The sequence below is a fragment of the Panthera pardus genome, unplaced genomic scaffold, assembly GCF_024362965.1.
Source record: "Panthera pardus isolate Hobbes unplaced genomic scaffold, ASM2436296v1 HiC_scaffold_27, whole genome shotgun sequence".
Taxonomy (NCBI): Eukaryota; Metazoa; Chordata; class Mammalia; order Carnivora; family Felidae; genus Panthera; species Panthera pardus.
This window is the reverse complement of record NW_026526843.1, coordinates 110,475,311-110,501,807: the sequence shown is the minus strand read 5'-3', so window position 1 is coordinate 110,501,807 and position 26,497 is coordinate 110,475,311. Positions and strand designations below refer to the sequence as shown.

At 38.5% G+C, this 26,497-nt stretch overlaps 1 protein-coding gene across 3 annotated transcripts in view; it reads right to left on the bottom strand.

Annotated features, from left to right (window-relative positions):
* Positions 1-23,907, bottom strand: part of SCML2 (Scm polycomb group protein like 2) — a 103,575-nt gene extending 79,668 nt beyond the window's left edge. For 2 of the 3 annotated variants that reach the window (XM_019431687.2, XM_019431691.2), the window contains exons 1-2: positions 23,798-23,907; positions 3,446-3,491 (exon numbers count right to left, since the gene is read on the bottom strand). In XM_019431687.2, the coding sequence (XP_019287232.1) occupies positions 3,446-3,476 (31 nt within the window). In that variant the 5' untranslated portion in view covers positions 3,477-3,491; positions 23,798-23,907. The remainder of the gene's footprint in view (positions 1-3,445; positions 3,492-23,797) is intronic. The other variant, XM_019431688.2, reaches the window with a different exon arrangement.
* Between the last annotated feature and the right edge of the window lie 2,590 nt (positions 23,908-26,497).

Sequence of the window (26,497 nt, the reverse complement as noted above, 5' to 3'; positions counted from 1 at the left end):
ATAGGAAAAGTCTGAAAGAGTTCTTAGAAAACCTGTAAATGAGGGGCACCTGGGTGACTCATTCCGTTAAGCATCTGAATTCAGCTCAAGTCATGATCTCAGTTTGTGGGTTCGGGCCCCACATCACACTCTGCGATGGCAGTATGGAGCCTGCTTGGGATTCTCTCTCTCCCTCTCTCTCTGCCCCTCCCCCTGCTCATTCTCTCTCTCTCTCTCTCTCTGATAAATAAACTTAAAAAAAAAAAAAAAAGAAAACCTATAAACTGAAACTATTTTCTAATAGGAGCCCGTTTAAATTTTTGCATATTTCCTGCATAGGACTTCACTAACATACCATGTATCTTAAAATTTGCTCATTTATTTTGTTTGTTATATGTCTCACTCCACTCATGTAAGCTCCAAAAGGGCAGGGATCTATTTATTTTATTTTGTTTCTTTTGTTCACTGCTGTATCCTCAGTGCCTAGATTAGGACCTGGCATGCAGAACATCATTAAGCATTTGTTAGAATTAACATGCCCTAGAAATAAACTGCATGCTTTTGAGAATTTTAAAACCTGATAGGGGCACCTGGGTGGCTCAGTCGGTTGAGCACCCAAATCTTGATTTTGGCCCAGGTTATGATCCCAGGGTCTTGGAATCAAGCCCTGCCATCAGGCTCTGTGCTGAGTGTGGAGTCTGCTTAAGATATTTTCTCTCTCTCTCTCCCCCTCTGCCCCTCTCCCTGCTCACGCTCGCTCTCACACTCTAATTTTTTTTAACATAAGAGGGAAGCTGGAATACAATGTAATTAGGCAGAGATTTTTCTCTGGGCCAAGTTGAGGGGCTCCAATAGCACTGAACCTTGTGACTTACCAAGACATTATTCTGTCCACATATATTTATCTCTTTTCTAAATTAACCATAATGCTGTTATTATGCTGAGAAGATTAACCAGAATTCCATTATAACACCAAATAAGCAGTCAGTATTCATATTTCCCCAAATGTCTTATTTTAAGTGTGTTTCTATGAATCAGGACCCAAATAAGGTCCATATATAGCAAGGGATGATAAGTGTTTTCAGTCTCTCTTGATACTTACAGGCTCCCTCCTCCTCCTTTTTCTTTTCCTTCCTCTGGGAATTTTTTTTGCTGATGATACCAGTTTAGTTTTCCAGTCTGGATTATGCTGACTAGCTCCTACGGTACTGGGTTCTTCTGGTCCTTATATTTTCTCTAAATTTGTATTAGTGTTTTGATCCAGAAAGCATAATCAGATTTAGGTTTGGTTTTTCTTTTTATATATATATATTTATTTTTTGAGAGAGAGCAAGAGAGACAGAGTGTGAATGGGGGAAGGGCAGAGAGAGATGGAGACACAGAATCTGAAGCAGGCTCCAGGCTCTGAGCTGTCAGCACAGAGCCCAACGTGGGGCTCAAACCCACAAACTGTGAGATCATGACCAGAGCCAAAGTCGGACGCTCAACCAACTGGGCCACCCAGGCACCTAGGTTTGGCTTTTCTGAGATGAGAAGATGACTTCACAGGTGGTATTGTGAACTTCTCACAGGAGGCTCCTAATATCTAGTTCTCTCTCTTTTTGTGATATAAGCAGCCATGGATGGCTATTGCCTAGATCCGTTAGTTCATTAGCAGCTGCAAAATGGAAATATTCTAATTTTTTTAATGTTTATTTATTTTTGAGAGAGGGGGAGAGGCAGAGAGAGAGGGAGACACAGAATCTGAAGCAGGCTCCAGGCTCTGACGTGTTAGCACAGAGCCTGACACGGGGCTTGAACCCATGAGCCATGAGATCATGACCTGAGCTGAAGTCTGCTGCTTAACCGACTGAGCCACCCAGGCGCCCTGGAGGTATTCTAATTTTACCCTCCTGTCTTAAAGAATTTTGTTTAATATTTATTTATTTTTGAGAGAGAGAGAGACAGACAGTAAGAAGGGGAGGGGCAAAGATAGGGAGACACAGGATCTGAAGCAGGTTCCAGGCTCTGAGCTGTCACCTTAGAGCCCAACACAGGGCTCGAACTCACAAACTGTGAGATCATGACCCGAGCCAAAGTCAGATGCTCAACTGACTGAGGCACCCCGGTGCCTCTATCATCCTGTCTTAATTAGCCAGAAAACTTGGAAAGAAAGAAACCTACCCTTTTCAATCATTCAATTACCCTGAGGTACAGATCATATAAGAAAGTCACAAGCAATACTTTGTTCTTTTCCTTTATTTTCTAGTTTTCAAAATAATGAGTTAGATCCCTAGCATTCTCCACAGATAACCAATAAGTTTTATTTTGTTGTATCATTATGAACTCATGAATTTAACCATACTTAATGTGTTGTTGCCAATTCATGGCTGTTTTACCCTTATTGATGACCAAATTGTCAAATGACAAACTTTTCAAAGAAAGATCTATGAATGATACCAGGTATACAATTTAAGGTAACAGATCTACTTTCTGGTTATGACTCAGTGACTCTTTAAGACATGTGAACATTTCAGATGGATACCTAAGTTGCTATTTTTTTTTAATGTTTATTTATTTTGAGAGAGAGAGCGCACACACGAGTTGGGGGAGGGAGAGGAAGAGAGAAAATCCCAAGCATGCTCCATCCTCAGCCCTGAGCCTGACATGAGGTTCAATCCCATGACCATGAGATCTTGGCCTGAGCTGAAACCAAAAGTCGGACCCTCAACGGACTGAGCCACCCAGGTGCCCCTACAGTAAGATTTTCTAATAGGAAAGAAAGTGAAACTATAAAGATATGGTTCCTGCTCTAGAGAAGCTGAGAATCTACTCACAGAGACCAAAGTAAACTCGACAAAATTGGGAACAGCAGGAAACAACATTCAGCATTCAGCCAGAGAAAAACTCCTAAGAGACACAGGACTTGAACTGGGTCTTTTTTTTTTTTTAATGTTTATTTATTATTTTTGAGAGAGAGAAAGAGATAGAGAGAGAGAGAGAGAGCAGGGGAGGGTCAGAGAGAGAATCCCAGGGAGGCTCCACAATCCATGCATTAGTGGACCCATGCAATTCAAACCCGTGTTGTTCAAGGGTCAACTGTACAACTCAAAAGAGAGTGAAAATGAGTGTGGCATATTCATGGGACAGTAAGCAGACCTCTCACTAAAGCAAGACAGGATGAAGCATTTTTTTAACCATTTATAATTAGAGTTAGGAGATTTTGATTCTGATTTTGTCACAGATTGTTGTAGAACCTGTTGACTTAAACTCCCTGAGTGTCCATTTTTTCACTTATAAAACTAGGAAGGAAAGACAAAATTACCTTTCCTAGCTATTTGGTTCTAAAACGTCAATTCTAAGCACCTGACATCTCTTGTGACTTTATTTCTAAAAGGGTTTTTTTTTTCAAAAGTTCAGTCTACTAGAAGATATTCATTCCAAATGAATACTAAAAATACTATCATCTTTGGAAAGTAAATCTTACCTTCATTCTCTGTTTGCCCCCTGATATCCATTTCCGGTATTCTTTCCTACAAGGAGAAAGACCAATTAAAGCCTCCTTTCAGCACATTTCTGAAGAATAGGATTATAAGAAATCAGTTATAGAGTTAAATCATTTTAATCTTTCCTTTGCATAAAAATAAGCTCTGGCACAAAAACAGACACTCAGATCAATGGAACAGAATAGAGAACCCAGAAATGGACCCAAAAACGTATGCCCAACGAATCTTTGACAAAGCAGGAAAGAATATCCAGTAGAATAAAAATAGTCTCTTAAGCAAGTGGTGCTGGGAAAACTGGACAGCGACATGCAGAAGAATGAACCTGGACCACTTTTTTACACCATACACAAAAATAAACTCAAAATGGATGAAAGACCTAAATGTAAGACAGGAAGCCATCAAAATCGAGGAGAAAGCAGGCAAAAACCTCTTTGACTTTGGCCGCAGCAACTTCTACCTCAACACGTCACCGGAAGCGAGGCAAACAAAAGCAAAAATGAACTACTAGGACCTCATCAAAATAAAAAGCTTCTGCACAGCAAAGGAAACAATCAGCAAAACCAAAAGGCAACCGATGGAATGGGAGAAGATATTTGCAAACGACATATCAGATAAAGGGTTAGTATCCAAAATTCTATAAAGAACTTCTCAAACTCAACACCCAAAAAACCAAATAATCCAGTGAAGCAATGGGCAAAAAGACAGAATATGGACACTTCTCCAAAGAATACATCCAGATGGCCAACTGACACATGAAAAAATGCTCAACATCACTCATCAGAGAAATACAAATCAAAACCACAATGAGAACCACCTCACACCTGTCAGAATGGCTAACATTAACAACTCAGGCAACAGCAGATGTTGGCGAGAATGCAGAGAAAGAGGATCTCTTTTGCGCTGCTGATGGGAATGTAAACTGGTGCGGCCACTCTAGAAAACAGCATGGAGGTTCCTCAAAAAATTAAAAATAGAACTACCCTATGACCCAGCAATTGCACTACTAGGTATTTATCCAAGGGATACAGGTATGCTGTTTCGAAGGGGTACATGCACCCCCATGTGCCTAGCAGCACTATCAACAATAGCCAAAATATGGAAGAGCCCAAATGTCCATCGATGGATGAATGGATAAAGAAAATGTGGTATATATATTCAACGGAGTACTACTCGGCAATCAAAAAGAATGAAATCCTGCCATTTGCAACTACATGGATGGAACTAAAGGGCATCATGCTAAGTGAAATGAGTCAGAGAAAGACAAAAATCATATGACTTCACACATATGAGGACTTTAAGATACAAAACAGATGAACATAAGGGAAGGGAAGCAAAAATCATAAAAACAGGGAAGGGGACAAAACATAAGAGACTCTTAAATATGGAAAACAGAGGGTTACTGGAGGGGGTGTGGGAGGAGGGATGGGCTAAACAGATAAGGGGCATTAAGGAATCTACTCCTGAGATCACTGTTGCACTATATGCTAACTAACTTGGATGTAAATTTAAAAAATAAATTAAAAAAATAAGCTCAGTAGATGAGTAGCTTGCAGAGGCTGGGGAAATAGGGACTAGGGAACGACTACTAATGGGTATGGGTAAGGGGTTTCTTTTGTGGGGTGATAATAATATTCTGGAATTAAATAGTCGTGACAGTTGCACAGCCTTGTGAATACACTAAAAACCACTGAATTATAAACTTTAAAAGGGTGAATTTTAGGAGCACCTGGGTTGCTCAGTCGGTTAAGCATCTGGCTCTTGATTTCGGCTCAGGTCATGATTTCACAGTTCTGGGCTGGCAAGCACAGAGCCTGCTTGGGATTCTCTCTCTCCCTCTTTCTCTGCCCCTCCCTGCTCGCCCACTCTCTCACTCTCTCTCAAAAATAAACATTAAAAAAAAATAAAAGGGTGAATTTTATGGTTAAATGAATTAAAAAGAGCAGATGGTAAACTGGTAGAGTTGGGATTCAGCCTGAGGCCTATCCAAAAACCCTCTTAAGCCCATATTTTGGAGTGGTGGAAGTATCACGCCTGTGTTGGTAAAACTTGTAAGAACTGCAAGAGTCAAGTCTTCTAACAAGACAATTATTTGCTCAAAGACATATGTATTATGAGCCGCTAATTCATTCACTAATTCAAACTTTTCCTACATGTCCTCAATATGCCAGGCACTCTACAACAAAGATAAATAATACACTGTCCTTGCCCTCCAACAACTCCATCCAGTCAGAAACAGGCATATGAACAAAACACAGTATGAGTGCTATAAAATATGTACACAAAAATATTGAACATGGCAAAAGGATATCCATCTCCCATTACTCTGTGTGCCTGTGGTCAGAACATGATTATGTGTATAATGGAAGGTAATTTGTTATTTAAGGAAGTCTATGGAGAACACATTCATTAAGCCACCCAGAACACCTTTTGCACCTCTCACTCAACAGACTTAAACTCAAGCATCATCTCTTCAAAACTTGCTCCTTCTGACATTTTTCTCTTACCAACACACTACTCTTCCAGGTACTTGGACTTAAAACCCCAGGTATGACTGAATGTGTGAGGTTCTCTTCTTTCACTCACACATTCAGTCAGTAGTCAACATGCGTGCTCTCATTTCTCTTTCCCCTCACACTGATTTACACCCTCGTTAGCTCCTGCCTAGTTAATACCAGAGCCACCTAACTCCTCTTGCCACAAGGGTCTTTCCCTACCCCAATCTACCCAATACATGACAGGTATGAACTAAGCTGCTTTCTGCCCAAATCACCTTCCTGCTTCAATAATTTCACCATACTGAATTGAACAAAAAAGTCTTCTGCAGGTCTATTTAAGCTAACTCACAATTTCAAAGTCACCTGACGTCTATCACCTACAGCTATCCTATGGCCTGGCTCAAAACTCATCATGCTATTCTATCTGCATAGGATACCTTTTCTTCTGCTCTTGCTGCTGCTTGAAATCCTACCCATCCTTTAAGACCAAACATAAATCCCACCTCTTTCTTATTCCTTTCTATATTACCACCATCTGTTTCCAGGTGTGATATAGTCATTTATTTAAAATTATTTTTTTAATTTTATTTTTAATTTTGTTTAATTTACATCCAAATTAGTTAGCATATAGTGCAACAATGATTTCAGGAGTAGATTCCTTAATGCCCCTTACCCATTTAGCCCATCCCCCCCCCCACAACCCCTCCAGTAACCCTCTGTTTGTTCTCCCTATCTATGAGTCTCTTCTGCTGTGTCCCCCTCCCTGTTTTTATATTATTTTTGTTTCCCTTCCCTTATGTTCATCTGTTTTGTCTCTTAAAGTCCTCATATGAGTAAGTCATATGATTTTTGTCTTTCTCTGACTAATTTCACTTGGCATAATACCCTCCAGTTCCATCCACCTAGTTGCAAATGGCAAGATTTCATTCTTTTTGATTTCCAAGTAATACTCCATTGTGTATATATACCACATTTTCCTTATCCATTCATCCATCGATGGACATTTGGGCTCTTTCCATACTTTGGCTATTGTTGATAGTGCTTCTATAAACATGGGGGTGAAAGTGTCCCTTCGAAACAGCACACCCGTATCCCGTGGATAAATGCCTAGTAGTGCAATTGCTGGGTCATAGGGTAGTTCTATTTTTACTTTTTTGAGGAACCTCCATACTGTTTTCCAGAGTGGCTGCACCAGCTTGCATTCCCATATTTAAAAATTATTTACAGAATTCCTATGTGCTTGGCACTATGTGGACAGAATATACAGTCTACTACAAAAGAGCTTAGAAATCCAGTGAGAGACTATTAATAATTATTGAACAAAGAATAAAATACAAACTCTACTAACAGAGGTAAGGGGCGCCTGGGTGGCTAAGTGGGTTAAGCATCCGACTTCAGGTCAGGTCATGATCTCATGGTTCATGGGTTCAAGCCCCGCATCAGGCTCTGTGCTGATAGCTCAGAGCCTGGAGTCTGCTTGAGATTCTGTGTCCCCCTCTCTTCCTGCTCCCTCTCCACTCACACACGCGTGTGCGTGCTCTCTCCAAAATAAACATTAAAAATTTTTTAAAAAAAGAGAGAGGCAAAAGTGGTGCTCTGTGAGAAGACAGAAAGCACAATTAACTGGGAACATATAAGAAGCACATTCAAAGAAGTGGCACTTGACCTGGCCCTTTGAAGATGAGTATTTCAATGAGCAGAGAAGACAGAGAGGAATTTCAGGCTGAAGACACAAAATGAGCGAACACTAAAGAGGCTTCTGCTGGGGCATCTGGGTGGCTCAGTCACTAAAACGCTTCAGTGTCCGACTTCAGCTCAGGTCATGATCTCACGGTTCATGAGTTCAAGCTCCACATCAGACTCTCTTGCTGTCAGCGTGGAGCCCACTATCTCCCTCTCTCTGTGCCTCCCTGGCTTGCACGCGCACACACACACACACTCTCTCTCCCTCTCAAAAATAAACAGTAAAAATTGTTTTTAAAAAAAAGAAGAAAAACTGAGCAATGGGTCACACATAGAAGGTATAGCCAGGTTCCAATGTTCTTCTCTCAAATCTCTAAACCATAACTGAATTCTTTTTTTAAATTTTTTTTATATAATTTGTTATCAAGTTAGCTATCATACAGCATATACAGTGTGCTCTTGGCTTTGGGAGAACCATAACTGAATTCTTAATCTCAACTGGTATCAATTGCTCCCATTAGTTGAGTAAGTAATCTTGTAATTCTAGAAGATGAAGATGTGTGTGCAGAGATGATTAAAAGTAAATCCTTGAAGACCTAAATAAATAAATCCATGTACCATGTACACAAGTTGGAAGATTTCTTGAATAGGCATAAAAATACACTAACCACAAAAGAAAATATTGATAAACTAGATTTAATAATTTATCTAAAGGCAATATTTAATCAAGATGGAGTGGCATTAGGGGCACCTGGGTGGCTCAGTCGTTTAAGTGATTTCAGCTCAGGTCATGATCTCACAATTTGTGAACTCAAGCCCCACATCGGGCTCTGTGCTGACAGCTCGGAGCCTGGAACCTGCTTTGGATTCTGTGTCTCCCTCTCTCTCTGTCCCTCCTCCATTCACACTGTTTCTCTCTCTCAAAAATAAAATAAACATTAAAAAAATCTTTTTAAAGATGGAGTGGTATTGGCATAAGGATTGACATACAGACCAATGAAACAGACAAAGCCTTAAAAGATGCACATATATATAGTGAACAGATTTTCAACACAAGTACCAAGGTAATTTAATGGAGAAAGGGTAGTTTTTGTTTTTTAACAAATGGTACTAGAACATTTCCATATACCAAAAAATGGAAAAAAAAACCCACTTATCTCACAAGTTAACGCACAAAAACTACCTTGAAACAGATCATAAATCTAAACGCAAAGCCTACAACTATAAAATTTCTAGAAGAAAACAGAGACCTCATGACTCTAAGTTTTGCCATAATTTCTTTTACAAAAAAGCACAACACATAAAAAATTGAAAAACTGAACTTTATCAAAACTAACAACTGCTCTACAAGTGATACTGCTAAGAAAAGGATAAGCCATAGAATGGGAGAAAATACTTGCAAAATACTATCTGATAAAAGATCTACATCCAGAATACATAAAGAACCTTCACAACTCAATTTTAAAAAGGCAAACAGCCCAATAAAAACATAATTGGTAAAAGATTTGGACAATCATTTCACTAAAGAAGATACACAAATGGCCAAGAAGCATGTGAAAAGATACTCAACATTATTAGTATTCAAGGAAGCATAAATTAAAACCACAATGAAATACCACGACACAAATGGCTAAAATTAAAATAGCTGACAATACCAAATGTTGGTAAGGATGTGGAACAACTAGAACTCTGATACATTGCTGGTGGGAAAATAAGTATTTCTATAAAAACAGAACTTTCTTAGAATTAAATGCAAAGCAAATATTCCTAATTTCAAAATCAATGCTTTGGAATCCAAACCACTTATTTTGAAGGTAGAACCACAGACCAAGGAATAAAATACTCGACTTATCCCCAGATAAAGATAGGAAGAATTCCAGATCCCTTTAGTTTGAGATTAGCCATTTAGATAAAATCAGCTCTTTCAGAGTTTGGAAACTTTTCCTTTTCAATTATCATAGTCACTCACTCAGCACCAGTGAACAGACATATCTTCTTGTGAAGTCCAAAGCCTTCAGTACACAAAAAGAACTCAAACAGTTTAGGAAATGAGTCAGTGACTCATTAAGCTTTCCCTTTCAGTAATCATGGTGTTAAAATGCAGTGAGTTGTTTGAAGACACCATCCAGACTCTTAACTATAGAGAATAAACTGATGGTTACCAGAGGGGAGGTGGGTGGGGGTAATGAGTAAAACACGCGATGGGGATTAAGGAATGCACTTGTCCTGATGAGCACTGGGTGATGTATGGAATTGCTGAATCATGATGCTGTATACCTAAAACTAATATAACACTTCATGTTAACTATATTGGAATTAGAATAAAATAAAATGTGAGCTTGGGTACACTGTAGTAATTTAAGGATTCTTTCAGGGTCACAACAAAATCAAAATCATTTGCCCTAAACATTCTTCTTTCACTATAGACAGGCTTTACTGTTTTCCCTCTTAAGCCATATAGCTTCCATATTTCACTACACCAATAATTTCACTGTTAAATGAAATAATTTTCCCTTTAAGAGAATATGCCCCTGTTTCTGTCTTTATTTCCTTTATATATATTCCAGAGCACCTAGAACAGTGCTAAGCACAAGGTAGATTCAAACTGAATACTTGAGTGAATATTTACCAATCTTTAATAAAATATTTATTTTCAAATATTCTGAAATTCATACATTTTGTTGGAGACTTGTTTTCCCTCCTCACTCTCCGCAATATGCCTACAATACAAGGTTTATATTTGGCATATGCAAATGCATAAATTCTCATTTAATCTAGGCACTAGATAAAAAATCAAGTGAATGCTTGAGCTTACTTTTGAGCAAATAAAAACTTCTGTGTTAGAAAGTATTACTGGAGGGGCACCTGGATGGCTCAGTCAGTAAAGCATCTGGCTCTTGGTTTCAGCTCAGGTCATGATCTCATGGTTCACAGATTCGAGCCCTGCGTTGGGCTCTACACTAATAGCAAGGAGCCTGCTTGGGATTCTCTCTCTCTTCCGCCCTCTCTGCCCTTTACCTGGACTCTCTCTCACAAAATAAATAAAAATAAACTTTAAAAAGTTAAGAAAGAAAGAAAGAAAGAAAGAAAGAAAGAAAGAAAGAAAGAAAGAAAGAAAGAAAGAAAGAAAAGAAAAGAAAAGAAAAGAAAAGAAAAGAAAAGAAAAGAAAAGAAAAAAGAATTATTGGGGCACCTGGATGGCTCAGTTGGTTAAGGGTCTGACTCTTGATTTTGGCTCATGGTTCATGGGTTCTGGGGTTCTGCACTAAAAGTGCAGAGCCTGCTTGGGATTCTCTCTCTGCCCCTCCCTCACTCAGATGCGTGCTCTCTCTCAAAAATAAATAAATAAACTTAGAAAAAAATTACTAACTACTTAAACTATCTTAAACTCCCAACTTCCATGCACTATTCAGCAAAATATTACAGCCTCCTCCTTGTTACAAAAATGCCCAAACCTTAAAGAGAAAAAAATTAAATTCCCTAATGGGAGAATGGATAATTCCATAACAAAGAAACAAAGCAAATACACAAACTGCTTCTTTAATGCCTCTCAAACTACAATCCACTTAAACCAATCAAAAGAATAACCTTTTTTTAATCACTTGAACACATGACTTTACAGACAAGTGGGCATAATCCCATGTGTCAGGAGTTTATGCCCATACAAATAAATAAAGAAAGGCCGCTGCTCTCCGGACGCTCCCCAGCATGGCTCTCAGGCTGTGTTTTCACCCAACATTTAACAGATATCAAAGCAAATTTTGTATAATACAAGTTGTTTACCTGCTCATCTCTTCTCACATATTAAGTGGTTGAGAATACAGGCCACACATTACTCTTCCTTATACCTCCCCCACGGCTAGCACAAAACCTTGCACTTAAAAAAATTCTGAAACATTCAATGATAGTGACTAAAATTACACTATAAATGTATAAATAGACTTGTACAGGATTACATGAGTAAAAGATTATTTAAGCATGAAGAGAAACAGGACATTTAATAGGTTATTAATAAGGCTTACCCAGGAGGGCAAAGATGCTAGTGTGTGCTGAGGGGAAAGGGAGTGTATTTTATAAATATACCCTGCATGATATAACCCTATTTGTATAAAATTGTATGTAAGTTTGCATAAAGTAACACAAAAATATTTTGGTGATCTTCCTTTCTTACATTACAGAGTGGTAAGATTTTAGGTGACCTTAATTTTGTTGTATTTTTATGCATTATTTGTATGCTCTACAATGGGATGTATGAAATAATAATTAAGTCATTTTCATTGTGGGGGGGGGAATATATCCTGATAGTTTTTTTTTTTAATAATCCTTTAATGCTGTTATATTAAGTTCTGTTTATGCAATGCTGGCCTATGGCATATGCTTAACAAATTATATATTCTTTTTTTTTAATTATTTTTTTGAGAGACAGAGACAGAGAACGAGCAGGGGAGGAACAGAAAGAGAGGAAGACACAGAATCTGAAGCAGGCTCCAAGTTCCAACCTGTCAGCACAGAGCCCGATGAGGGGCTTGAACTCACGAACCACGAGACCATGACCTGAGCCAAAGTCAGATGCTTAACCGACTGAGCCACCCAGGCCCCCAACAAATTATATATTCTTAAACAATTTATGCTGCCATGATTAGTGGTAGCCATATCAATTACACAGAAATAATATTTTAAGTGGTCAAAGCCATTACAAGTTACTTCACCTCCCTCACTCCTGGTTTTCCCATGTGTAAATTAAGGCAAATACCACTTACACTTCTTAGTATAGTCGTGAAAATTAAAATGAGATAGTGTAGGTGGAGCACCGAGCATACTATCTGAAACAAATGGAAGCTCAAAGGCTGATTTCTACCCCACCCCATCTGTCCTAATTAAAACTCCCTGAGAGCAGTGAGTTTCGGCATTAACACTCAACATTAATTATGTTATAAAATGACACTGTGTTCCTACTTTGATTCCTGAGCATTACTTAATTATTCTCTTCCAAAGTACAGACCATAAAGGTGTTCTATAAACAGAAACACTAAGTTTAAACCACTCTTAAATTAAGCAGCAATAAGTAAATAAATATACATATGCTTTTTATAATGCCCAGGCATATAATTACCAAAGAAAGCAGTTGCCATCTACTAACCAGCATTATTAGAATACATACATTCTAGCTAAAGCCAAAAGAAACTGGATGTCACCCAGTGTTGGTTGACTTTGAGGCCTAATTATTCATGAATTTCCTTTAGGGGTTGATGAGTACTGAAAATAGCTTTTGGCCCTTTGTGAACCAAAAGAGCCTTTGTGGACTTCTAGAAACTGGAATTGTTTTTGGGGTTTGTTTGTTTGTTTTTTACACACACACATCACCCCCCCAAAAAATTAAAAGGTAAGTAGAAGGAAAAAAAAATCACCTATAATCCCCTCATCAAACAATATGTGCCATTAACCATCTGTTACCAGGTATATATCCTTTCAATGAAAAATCATATATGTAAATCCATATATAATACACATTTGAACCACTTTTAAATATACACTTTCCAAATTCCATGTATCAATAATCCTCAAATAAAATTCTGCCCATAATTCATAAAGCCAACACTTTTAGTTAAAATAAAAACTGGACAATAATAAATGCCTTTTAAAAGTTTGTGCCTTAAGAAAAAACTCCATTATTCTCAAGATTAACACTCAAAACAGGAGAAAAATTAGTGCTTATTTTGTAATCTAAAAAGTGAAAAAACACCATGGAAGATGAAAATATATTTACTAGAACATTGGGTTAATTTTTAAATTTATATTTATCAAACATTTTTTAAGAATGTTTGATCACCAAAACTTTTCACCATTTCTATATAATTGTTATATTCTATACCATGCTTTTAAAAAGGATTAGCAGCTGCAAGATAAAAACATACTTATAAAAGGGTGGAGCATTCATTATTAAAAAGAGCAAATAAAAATGTACTAGTTGGAAAAAAAATGAGTACCCAACCTGAATGATTAATTTCTCTCTGGTCTATATAAAGTTTCACTACAAGATAAAAATACATACAAATTCAATAGGATAAACATCTTCCTAGGACTGAGTAATCAGGAGGAATATGTACAGGTCCTAATGTAAAGGAATACTGGTTAATTTAATAGAAACTATCTTTGACTATAATTTAAGAAAACATAAAAGTTCTATTGTCCCTCTTAAAATGCCCCAGCATTACACTGTAATTCACTCATGTCTTTCTTCACAATACAAAAGCAGAGATTATAGAAGTCTAAAGAATAGACCATGATCTATTGGTAAATACTGGACAACATCAACTCATAGATGAATCCCCAGTGCCTCAAATAAAGAGGTTGTGCAGCTAAGAACATACCTATATGACTTACATACCAGATATGCAGAAAGCACAGCTGCTGTCTTTCTGGAAAAAATTAAGAGCCTAACATTCTTTTAGAAATAAAGACGCACCTCACACAGTCGTCATCTATAGAGGAAACAACAGAAAAGCTTAATTTTGCTCTGAATATACTTTGAAGTGCTTCAGCACTTTTAAGGACTCAAATAAGACTCCTAAAGTCGTTCTCCATGTTATACGAGAGAGAAAATTTGGACAAGAAAAAAAATTAAAAGCTTTGTTTTTGCCAGCTTATAGAGAAGTTGCTTCACTGAATGCATATAAGGAACAACTTCACTGCATTAAGTCTTTTTTCGAATGTAAACCATGCAAAAAAAGGTATTAGGTCAGCACTATTTTATAATAAGTGTCTGACATTTGACATTTCTTTTACCTAAATGCCAGTTACACTAAACCTAGCTGCTGTATCTAGCAGACTTTGAACAAGCATCAGGATCTTTTACAAAACCATTTGTTTTGAAGACTGTATCTTCTTGCAGAATTCGGAGCTGATAAGAGATCAACAAATGCTTTGAAAAATCCTGCACTGTCTTCAGCCATTTTCTCAATACGATTTAACAATGTAAACAATGATTAATAGTGGAATTATTAAACCTACAATTCCCATTGCTCTGAACTGATTCTGAAGAAAAGTCTACTTCCCCCCGCCCCCCAGAGTTTTAAAGAACTATTTAGCAAGTTAATGAATCTATAATTCCAAGATTACAGGGCCTTTCCATTACTTGTTTGCTTCGGGTTGTTTGTTTGCTTTTCCTTTGTTTTGTTTTGTTTTAAAGATAAGGTAATACACCTTGAGTCTCTAATTAGAGACCACTATCTGAAGAGTCCGTGAGGGTAAACATTTTGACAAGGGCAGGAATTTAACAAGGAAGAAATCTCCCAGGGCTCTTTTCAACTTTAGGCCATTGATCAGATGTTATAAAATGAATGGAATTATATAGAATCTCAACCTGAGAGAGTATAAAAATAAACAAAATACAGATGTTAAGCTGAAAAAGATAAATCCGTTCCCAAACCAACAGCAAAGTTTGCAAAAGTCCCATAGGTGGGAATATGTAATGTCCAAACTTGAGCATTTATTATTAGACTTGTTCACTGAACCTCCCATCTGGCAGATATTAATATCCACATTTTTTGAAAGAGCTAAGTGGCCTTAAATTGAGACAACATCCAATTTTTATCAGTGTAGAAAAAATTCTCTACTATACTATACATTTACCAGACTAACCTTTTCCTGATGACTAAGATTTTGGTAATAAATATAACAACACCTAAAACACAAAGAGTTTCTGGGATACCTTACTTTTTGCAACATTCCTTTGTTTCCTACAACTGCTTTCCAAGACCCTAATTCAGACACCAGACCCCATTTCAGTGTTTCAGTCCTTACTCTCCTTGACACTTCAGGAGCGATAGGTCACCCCTCATAACAGACACCTCTCATCTCTGAGCCTCAGATTCTCTGGTTGTCCTACCTCTATTATCTCTCTGCATCTACTTCCTCCTTCTGTCCTAGCCGTTGGTCTCAAATCACTTAGTCTCTTCCTCTAGATTCTAGTAATTTTAGAGTCTAGAATCTCATTCTATACTATGGTTGATGCAACACTCCTATGTGGATGACTCATATATCAGCATCTCTACTCCCCAATCTCTCTCCAAAATTTCTCGTCAATTGAACATCAGTCTAAATGTCTCAAAACGACCTCAAACATTACATATTTAAGAAATCAAACTCTTCTGCCTTCCAAAATAAGTGACTCTTCCTCTGCTTCCTTTTTTAATAGGCATTACTAATACCCAATCTTTCTGAATTAGAAGTCATCTTTGATTCTCTTCCTCATTTGTCCAGTATCTTACCAATTACCAAGTTCTGCTGATTCTTAAAGATCAGAAAGCTGGTGTGAAAGAAAAATGATTCAAACCTAAGTCTGTAAGACACCAAAAAGACAGGGTTTCAATACACTGCTCATACTTTAAAAGGGAAAAATGAGACATACCATGCATCCTGGATAGACTGGATCCATGAGGCAGGAGAAAATAAAGATTATGGTCCCTAGGGTCTAACAGTGGTGGTGATGAAAATGGTAATAATAAATACTGAGAGTTGTCACTTACTGAACTCTTGCTAAATGTCTGTTAACCTACTAGGGCATTTATATACACTTTTCCTACCTAAAGCTTATTATAAGCTTGTAGGGTTGTTACTGTTATTAATGTCCACTTAAAAGTTAAGAATATTGAGGCTCAGGGTGCCTGGCTGGCTCAGTCAGTAGAGCTCACAAGTCCTGATCTCAGGGTCAGGAGTTCAAGTCCTATGTTGGGTGTGGAGACTACTTTAAAAAAAAAATGTTTTTAATGCTCTTATTTATTTTTGAGAAAGAGAGAGAGCGGGAGAGGGGCAAAGAGAAAGAGGGAGACTCAGAATCTGAAACACTCCCCAGGCCCTGAGCTGTCAGCACAGAGCCTGACGCAAGGCTCAAACTCATGAACCACAAGATCATGACCTGAGCCAAAGTCAGACGCTTAACTGACTGGGCCACCCAGGCACCCAAAAAATTTTTAAAAAATAAAAAGAAAGAATATTGAGGCTCAAATATCTGCACAAGATCACCCAGTTAGATTTGGATCTAGGTCCTTGAATGCTTAACCATTTGCTAAAGTTCTTCTGTTATGTTTATGTACATGCTTTATCTCCCCGGGCAGATGTAAGCTTTTAGGGGCAGTATTATGTCTGGATCATCTTTGTATCCTCCCGTGCCTACCCACAGGGTCTATCATAGGTAGGGCCCTCTAAATGTTTGCTAAATGAGTAAATATAATCTGCTGTGCTACAGGTTACTTATACCTAAACCATACAGTCCCAGGACACTGTGGTTTTAAAAAAAAAAAAAAAAAAAAAAAAAGGAGGGGGGAGAGCTTTTCTTTTGGCTGTCATTATTGTTCTTCTCTGTTCCTTTCTGCAATGTCTAATCTGCTGTGGCTAAATTTACACAAGTCTAGGTCATGGGCCACGGAGAAAATTCTGTGAGATGAGGCAGAGTCCCTCACTCCCCACAACATCCTCCTTCCCAACACCTAATAGACCTTTTACTTTTTACTCTGAATTTGATTTCTAGGCTGTATGAGGTCTCAAAAAGACAGGCCCCAAGTGTAAATTGGTCGCTATTATAGGTGTGGGTATTTTAAGGGAGATCAACTAGCAATATATGCTATACCAGAACTCAGTTGATAAATTCCAATTACATTGTAGTTGAAACTAAAACACATGCTTTAAATCAATATTCAAATGCACAAAAAGGAAAAGACAGTCACTACACACAAATAATTTGGTTGCATAAATATTTTATTACATCCCCTTGGGAAGTTTCAAGGCTAGGAGAAGTTCACAAATATGCTTGCTGGTATTTTTAAAGAAAATGTTGGAAGAAGTGATAAAGTTATACACACACATAATTCACCAGAGACTATTAGTGAAATACCACAACTTTTTTTTTCTTTTTTAGTCTATCTTGTTATAACGACACTCATCTCAAAATTGAATAACAAACAAAAAAGCTCTTCTTTACTGTCCTGTCAATATGTAAGATGATGATGGGGAAGCCTGAGTTAACTGCGTTTAAGACAGCACCGTTAAGTTTTTCATTTTGACTTCAAAACAGTTTATTACTTTGGTTTCAACAAGTGTTTCACATTTATACCTAAATGCAAAAACTCGGATTGATTTAAGTGAAATACATTAAAGCTACATATTTTCCTTTGACAAAGAACAGCTGGCTCTTTTAACTTTTTTTTTGCTTCTGGTAATGGTGATTATCCTAACACAGGATAGAAAAAGTGTATATATCCATCGTATAGCCATACATAACTTGTTGGAATTGGACATGATTCATTACTTAAAGATTTCACAAATACCTACTCAATTCACTCAAGTAAATAATCAAATTTCCCCTTTTCTGCATTATCTATAAAAGTAATCAGAAAAAAAACCTCTGAATTCTAATGTTGTAACTATAAAATTCCATCTCTGAATTGTGAATAATCAATATTAAGAATGAACATTTTTGGTAGTGAAGATTTATTAAATCTAGCCTCCTGGAGGAAATTAAGGTTTCTAGAGGAACAATTTTAATTTTGCTTTAGTAAAGTCTACCCCAACAAATTAGAAATTAATCTTTTTCTGTGCAAAACAAACCCAAGAAGAAAATAACTTTTTAGGAATTTTTAATTTAAGTTATCTAAAAAATTATAGTCTACAAGTTGAAATAATTATTTATTTGCAAATTTAAAATAATTTATGTGAAAGCTATGTATTTACTTAAGAAGTATGTTATTTCAGAAAACAGATAACTGAAAGACAAGTCAAGGGTTGCCAAAATCCCAGTTTATAGTTGTAAATTCCTAAGGTTTTAAAGCACAGCCACAGGCTAATTGCCCAAAGACCTGCTGCCCACCGACATTTGCGGAGGACTGAAGTTAATAGCAGGGCATGTCAATTTACTACAGGCAGCTCTCAGTGCGACATTTTGACAAAAGAACTGGGTCAGGTTACAGCCTGTTCCTATTATCACAGCAGTCTAGATTTATGGTTTCTAACACCAGCCCTACAAGAAATAATGGAAATGATGACAACAACAATCCCTGCTAGACAACAGACTACAGAAAAGCATGCAATAAACCACAATCTGAAGTGATCAGAAAACTAAACATCCCTCACAATACTTAAAACATGAGGCAGGTGTCAGTAAATTATTCATTTAAGTTATTTCTACAACCTCTCAAAATATCAACCCAAAAAATCTCAAATCAGAGTTTCTAATCTAAAACACAGCAAAATTTAAAGTACTTGATACTTACCAGTATCAAGTACTGCATTTAAATTCTTTTAATAATCATCAAAGACGATGTGTTTCATTTGAACAGATTTATGAAACTATACCAAGTTAATAAAAAATAAAGATAATATTGATCATTTTTTTTCAAATAACATTAAAGTGTATTAATACTCCAAATAATACTTTAATCTTTCAAATGGAAGAAAAAAAGACAGTTTCACAGCAAAAAGCGTATGTTTACAACTGTACAGAGAGGCAAGGTAACAGAAGAAACACATGTGACTCATTAATTTAAAAATAAAGGTACAATCAAAATCTTAAACTAGCTTAAAATGATGAAAGGTAAGAAAAGTGACCAAATGTTAAAGAAAGTAAGAACCCTGTCAATACACGTACCTAATTTAAAAGACTCTGTCAAGGCTACAAGGTACAATTGAAGCTGTTTATGTCTGGAATTCAGCACTAGTTAATCCTTACAAGAAACGGAGGTTGAGAAAAATCAAATATGTATTCTAAAGAAAAGAGAGCCCCACCAACTTTTCTGTGAGAAAATAAAGTATCCTAAAGGTATGCCCTAAATTACAGTGTATCTGTCCCTTCTGAAGTTTACAATGGCACATTACCACAAAAGGTGGGCACTCTTTCCGCTCTTACAACAATTTGCTCCTATAAACTTAGGAAGGGGCAGAGCCACAGCCATAAACACAGGTCACAAGTAGTAGTAGTCAAATGCTCTCTATCTTTAAATGTTTCCTAGCTCTTTACTCATAAAAACGCTTATTTTTTTTTTTTTTTTTACTCTTTGGTTAAATAAGGAATTCATCTAGCCTAGGTGAGATGAGTGTAAAATTAAATTGAACAGCACCATCATATAAACTGCTTAAAGGAGCCTCAAATCTTTTGCTTTTCACACAATAAGATACCCTCATTTTTTACATCAAAACCTTACCACCACATGCCCAAAAAATGAAAGTAGAGGAAAGGTTTAGGGATGGACATATATTTCGTAGAAATCATTTAGCATAAAAATCACTCATATTATTATTTCTAAGGTGGCCAAGGTTTACTTACGTTAGACAACATAAAGACAAAAGAAGCAAAAATGCCTTACCCATGAAAACCAAAGAGCATATGCACATTCCAAATCTTAGATGGTTTTTCTAAAATTATTTTCAAGTTATCCAGCTTTAAGAACCATCACCTCTGCTATCTTTTTAAAAATGAGATGTTATCACTATAGTAAAGGCATTTCTATACTTAGAGTAACCAAAGCCCAAACAAGTTAGAGCCTGGAAAACTTACCACTAAATTATACCAACCTATTCTAATGTAAGATAAACAGCAGTGGTTTCTTTCATCTATTTCCCTAAGACAAAAGGATCATAAATATTAAGACCCCAAGCCAGAAAAGGGTGAACTTTTTCTTTCAAAATCATCAACATCAGCCATTTTCAAAATTTCCAGGGTTTTGGTTCCTGAAATTAACTATCACTCCAAATCCTGAGATATTATGTAGTAATTTTCAGACATTAATAATGTTCTTAAAATTCTTAGGGGTGCTTGATTTGCTCACTTCAAACTACAAAACATCTTCTGGCAATGCCAGACCTATATTCACACCATAGTCTCATGGTTCTAACACTGATGGCTGGCAGACTTTGTTCATATCTTGTGTATCGTAAAAACCAGGAATATGATTATGAGGAGACAATGAAACTCCCAGGGAAGTGAACTAAAAGAGAAACTGACCTCAGATTTCCATTCACAGCTGGAATCAGAATAGAGCTGGCATAAAGGGGAAAAGAAAAGGGAGGCAGACAGGGTAACCTGGCAAAAAAAAAAAAAAAAAAAAAACCACACACAAAAAAACAAAAAAACACAACACTAGAGGCCACTAATAAAACTTAAAGAACAGAGGATCCTTTGCATCCTCTAATGTTCCAGTTACTAAAGTTACAAGAATAATTTCTATTAACCCAAAGAGAGGGGCAGTAAAATATTCAGGTGAAATTTCTTCCTCTCTCCCTCTCTCCCCAACCCCCGCCCCAAGAGCTCAAACTAAAATTGGAATTTGGATTTTCCTTAAATGGAACAACGGGCTACATCATTTTCATTCAAAAGACTTGGTATTTATTCAGCCTTTTCAAGGCACTTTACTATCATCAATTATTTCTCCATGAGGCAGCGCAGGATTACCCTGACCATTTCACTGATGCGGAAACAGACACCAACAGCAAAGGGAACGGGGGGCAGGAAGAGGGGAGATAGGAAGCATCTGGGAGGAACAGGCAGGCAGCTAAAAAGGAACAAACCCAAAAGAAAATGAATCACATCTGGCTTATAGCTGGCCATCATAACCCTTGTTATTTTTGAGCTCAGAGATTTCTGAAACATTTTGAAAAAATAAAGTGCTCTAAATTATCAGTTACAGTCTAAACTACTTACTTGGCCATAGAAATGAAGTTATTTAGCATTAAAAAAGACCCAATCTCCAAAGCACATAGATTTCAATTTATACCAGTAATTCATTTTTCTTCTCAAGCCTAACCAGTATGTTTATCTGTATGACCTAGAAAATAATCTTTCATAAAAATGTACAGCTTTATTTAATCATAAAGAGGCACAAAGTTAGTATCACACAAATCAGAAATAATTCAGTTACACCCAGAATTTTGTTTAGAGAATTATGACCAAAACACTGACTCCCTAAATTTGCCTTAAAATAAAATAACTACTTGTTTTACATTCATACTGATTTTCTTAGCTATAACTTTGAAATGTTCAGGAATAAAGTACTGATAGGAAGCCTTAAACACCCAAAAGCCAACAAGCACAGCCTCTGAATGAAAGCAACTTGAACCAAACTCCATACTACAGACAGCACAGGCACTTAATAAAGATGTATTGATTGAAACATAAAAAGACTGACCAATTGCCTCATGAGAAAAACTGATACCACCTCTTTAAGACTGACTCCAATGATTTTTGTACATATCATGACATCATTAGCTTTAAGGCAACCTCACACATAATGTAGTTCAGTTACATTAATCTTTTCTTCCAAATAATTTCAAAACAAATCAACTTCTCTAAAGGAAACAGATATGCACACTTAAGCTTGTAAAGTTGCGTGATACATACGACATTCATTCAAAAATTTCAAAGCAGTTTTAAAAGTGTTTAAGGCTTTGAAAAAAAAATCTATCACACTGTTTTGAAGACAATGGATAAAACTATAGCCAAACGAATACAAAGCATCAGGTGAGTGCTCATAAATTCACTCCTTTCTCAAAATCCCAACTGGACTTGTTTCCAAAAACTTATTTTCACAATCCTCCCATTAAATATACAAAATCACAGACTGAAAAAACACAGATCCTTGGAAATACTTTATTTCATGAGTAATTAAGAAAAAGAATGGCAAGAAAGGCAAAATTGTCATTTTTGAAGAACATTCCCAAGCACCGCTGTTGAAAAGAATTAAATCAGTCTATGAACTACTGTTATAATACAATTGCTTGTCACAGAAAGTTGTACTCCGTAAATGTTATATGTCTTATAATACTCTTTGCCCAAAACAGAAATATGAATAGCTGTGCGAGCATTAAAAATGGAGCATCTGCAGTTGTTTTGGTAAAGAAAACTATCCCTGACAATTTTGTGTAAGGAAGTATCCACTTTCCCTGCCTTAGTTTCCCCCTATTAACAGATCCATCCACTTTCTAGAGATATCCTAATGTCACCTTAACAGATAAATCATAAATGCTAATCTAGTTCTTCAAGATCAAGGCTAATTTCAAATTATAATCACACTTTGTAATGAACGACAAGTGTTCTACAACCTTAAAAAAAAAACAAGTCTTAAATGGGAATTTGTAAATACCGGTGCTGGCCAAATATTTGGGGGCGGGGGAGGGGGCAAATTACAGCCCTCTAAGCTATGCAGAACCTCGAAGTGCAAAATCTATTAAATTTGCCTGCTAGTTCTCCCTCTGGCGATTTGGCGATTTTTACACTAGGATGCAGCACAACCACTAGCCAGGTGGAAAAAGCCAAGAACGCTATCCCTTAAGAAGGCACTAATGGTCCCTAGACCAGGTCATGCCGCGAAAGCACAGCGGCCGCCTCGCAGCTCTTCGGGACTGGGAGCCCCGCTCTCCGCGCCCCCCCCCCCAAACACGCAAGGAGGGCCGCACCCCTCCCGCCCTACTTCTCCCCTGAGAGAGAGCCGCCGGCGCCCCCACCCCCACCCCCAACCTCCGGGAGTCCCGGGGCTCGAGTCCGACGGGCACCTGGCGCCGGGACCCGAGCCCGCGCTCCGCCACAGGCGCATCCTTCCGGGCTAACGTTTCCCTCCCAAACTCCAAAAGTTATCTCACAAGTCCCGGAAGGCAACCGGGCGGGCTTCAGCCCAGACCACGCAAAGTCATCCCGCCTCCTCAGCCCCACCGCCCGCCGGCGCTGCCCCCGGGCCCCAGCTCGCCCCCCACCCCCAGCCCAGCCCCACCCACAGCAAGAGGATGCTCCGAAGAGTGCTGTCCGCGCTTCGGGCCAGGGGGGCAGCTAGAGAGCGACACGGCGACCAAACACCGCCCGAGGGATGGGCCCGTGACCCGCGACGGGGCCCCGGGGGAATGTGAGGGGCTGCGCAAAAGCGGCTATGAGGCGTCGCGGAGGGCGCTAAATGGGGCAGGGGAGCCCTGGCCTCTGGCGTGAGGCTGCCGAAGGTGGGCCACGCGGGTAAGGAGCCAAGATAAGGCCGGACCCCGCGGGGCGGTAAGGGGGCGTTACTCACGCGGGACGCGCCGCGGAGGTCTCCCGGCCACCCGACCGCCCGCGGAAAACGACCAGAGACCAGATGCCACGGCTCCGCCTCTCTGGTCTTCACGGGGCCCACAGTCGCCACGCACCTTCGAGTCTCGTCAGCGAAAGGAGCGAAATTGTGACACTGGTCCCGCGAGCCGGTACCGGTCTTCACACCGCCGCCGCCATATTTGAGAAGCCGCGCGCGGAGCCGCGCATGCCCCGCAACCGCCACCGCCGCCCCGCCCCCGCCCCGGCTGGCCCGCGTGCTCGGCGGTTGCCGCAAGCACGCCCTATGACCGCCGCCGCGTGCGGGGCCCGAGCTGGGGGCACTGCCGGAAGGCCGCGTGAGCGGTGGCGGGCGAAGAGACGCTGCGAGCCCAGGAAAGCCCTGGGTAGTTTTCCTTCATCCTCCCCCCACTATCTGCCCTCCCGCCAAAAAAAAAAAAAAAAAAAAAAAAAGCCAGTTGCAGCCCTTTGCACCCAAGACTGTGACGGGACCCTAACTGAGACCCCGGAGTCCCCGTCAAGTTCCATCGCGGGAACTTGCTCCTCTTGGCCATTGCCTTTGACTCTCGGTCACCACCCACACTGACCACGCACCGAAAACGCAGGCGCTTCCCTGGGAACTGAAGCAAGTTCGATCAGCAAAGAAAATGCAACTCTTTACAGCAGCCTGAGCAAAGCCACTCCTTCGCGGGTTGCAGCATGTTCCTTGAAACAGCTTCCCCCCACCCCCATGGGTTTTTGCCACGCATTCCCCTCCAGGTCCACGTTCTGAATTTGGTTGTTCCTCTAAGCCCAAGCTGGAGCTAACGGGGCTAGGTTAACCCGGAGGGGAAAGCCATTTGCTCACTAGTTTGAGACTGCTTGGGACCGTCCTCGAGAGTGCATTTTGTGATCTCTGGTGGATATTCCTCGCCAGGGGCGGGCCGTTGTGCAGGTGGAGGTTGCGCCGAAGGGAAGGGGGAGGTCGTAAAAATAACCTTGAACTGGCTCAAGACTCTCTCAGCACAAAATGTGGCAAACAGAAAATCCGAGAAAAACATCCCATCCCTCCATCCCTCGTTGTGAGGTTGGGTATAAGCAGATTTAAAACTTTTGTTTGAAAAATAATACAATGTGCTGTGTTAGCGAAAAGTAACCCACTGGCAGGCCATCTCTCTCCAACTCTGAAAAGCTGGATGTGGGTTTTTCGTCTGTGATCGCCTTAACTTGGTATATGGGGCATATTGTATTTTTAAAATCATAATTAGGAAGTTGAAGCCTAAAACTAAAAAAAAAAAAACAAAAAACCATACACACAACCGCGGAATATATCCATTTTCTACAATGCAGAATACAATTATTTTCATACAGAACTTTTGCAATATTAAACGAAGGCCAAATTTAAGTGTTTTTTTTTTATTGTATGTAAACATTGGCCAATAGCACAAAATCAAACTGCCGAAATAAATGTTCATGCAAAATTCAAGAAAACTTTAAGGCGAAATAGAAAAACTAGGCCACTGTTACTCATATACTAAAGAGAGATTTGGTCATACCAATTGTATAATATATACATACCATTTAGTAAGGAATGTTGAAATGGTCCAAGATCAAGGTTCGAAATGTTTTCAAAGGCCAAAAAGGTATCTTTGAGAGAAAAAAACAAGTTTAATCTAAGCAGACCCCTAGTATGGACTACCGCAGGGCTTGGAGGGATGAGGGAGCTTAAATTTTTAATTATTGGCCATTGTCTTTCTAATCCTGATGCAATGGAAATATTTGAAATTCATCTCTATATTCTGTATCAGAAAGATTTGGGTTGTCACTTATGCATCTTTTTCATCTATGGACCCCTCATCAAGTTGTAGAAATACTACTGTACTCTGATTATTAAATTGCCTGTCTCACAGGCACCTCATCTACTTCCCATATTCCTGTTTTTACTATGAAATTACTGAAGCCTTTCCTCTAAAAATGTAACTTGCATGATCTATATTAGAACATCTTATCAGTTACTATGTTCATCAAAGCATTTATAGAAGTGTGACTGTTACATTAAATACGAGTTATTGTTAATGGTGACAGCTACCATGTGCTGAGAATCCTCTAGCCTTTTCAGATACATAGTTGTCAATTTTCATAATATTCTTTCACAAAGTTCTTAGGAGGTAAGTTCCCTTATTCCCAGTTTATAGATGAGGGAATTGAATATTAAATAGCAACTAAGTGGCAGAATCAACTTCTAAACATAAATATACCTGAAACTTTCCTATCCCTTGTACCTGTCATAAATCATATGCTTTCATCATAGACTATGTATATAAACGTCTAATAACAATATTTTTATGTACTTATACTCTGCTTTTCCTTTTCCCCCTTTGCCAAAGTAAACTTGAGACTGCTTTTTAATGCTGTTAGCATAGGTCAGAACATCACTTTCTTTACATTATATGGAAGCACCTTGCACATAGGAGTTTGGTAAATATTCGTTGAATGACTGAATGGATGGATGAATACCTATTATGACCAATTCAGTTAATTTTGCCTAGAAAACAAAAATAAGGAGAATAGCTGAACTGAAAGAATAAGAACTAAGGCTGGTAAAATCCAAATTTTTATGATGGTTTTTCAAATCTGATTTGTTTCTATCCATTTGCTCCTATAGTTCTGGCTCAGCCCAAGATCTATGATGACCTTAAAAAAGATATATCATCCTCACTCTGCCCCAATCCAGTGCAAAATACTCCTATATCACAAGTATGTTTGATTACTTCCTTTTGTAGCTTTCTTTAGAATTTAATATCAGTCCCTCAGAATAA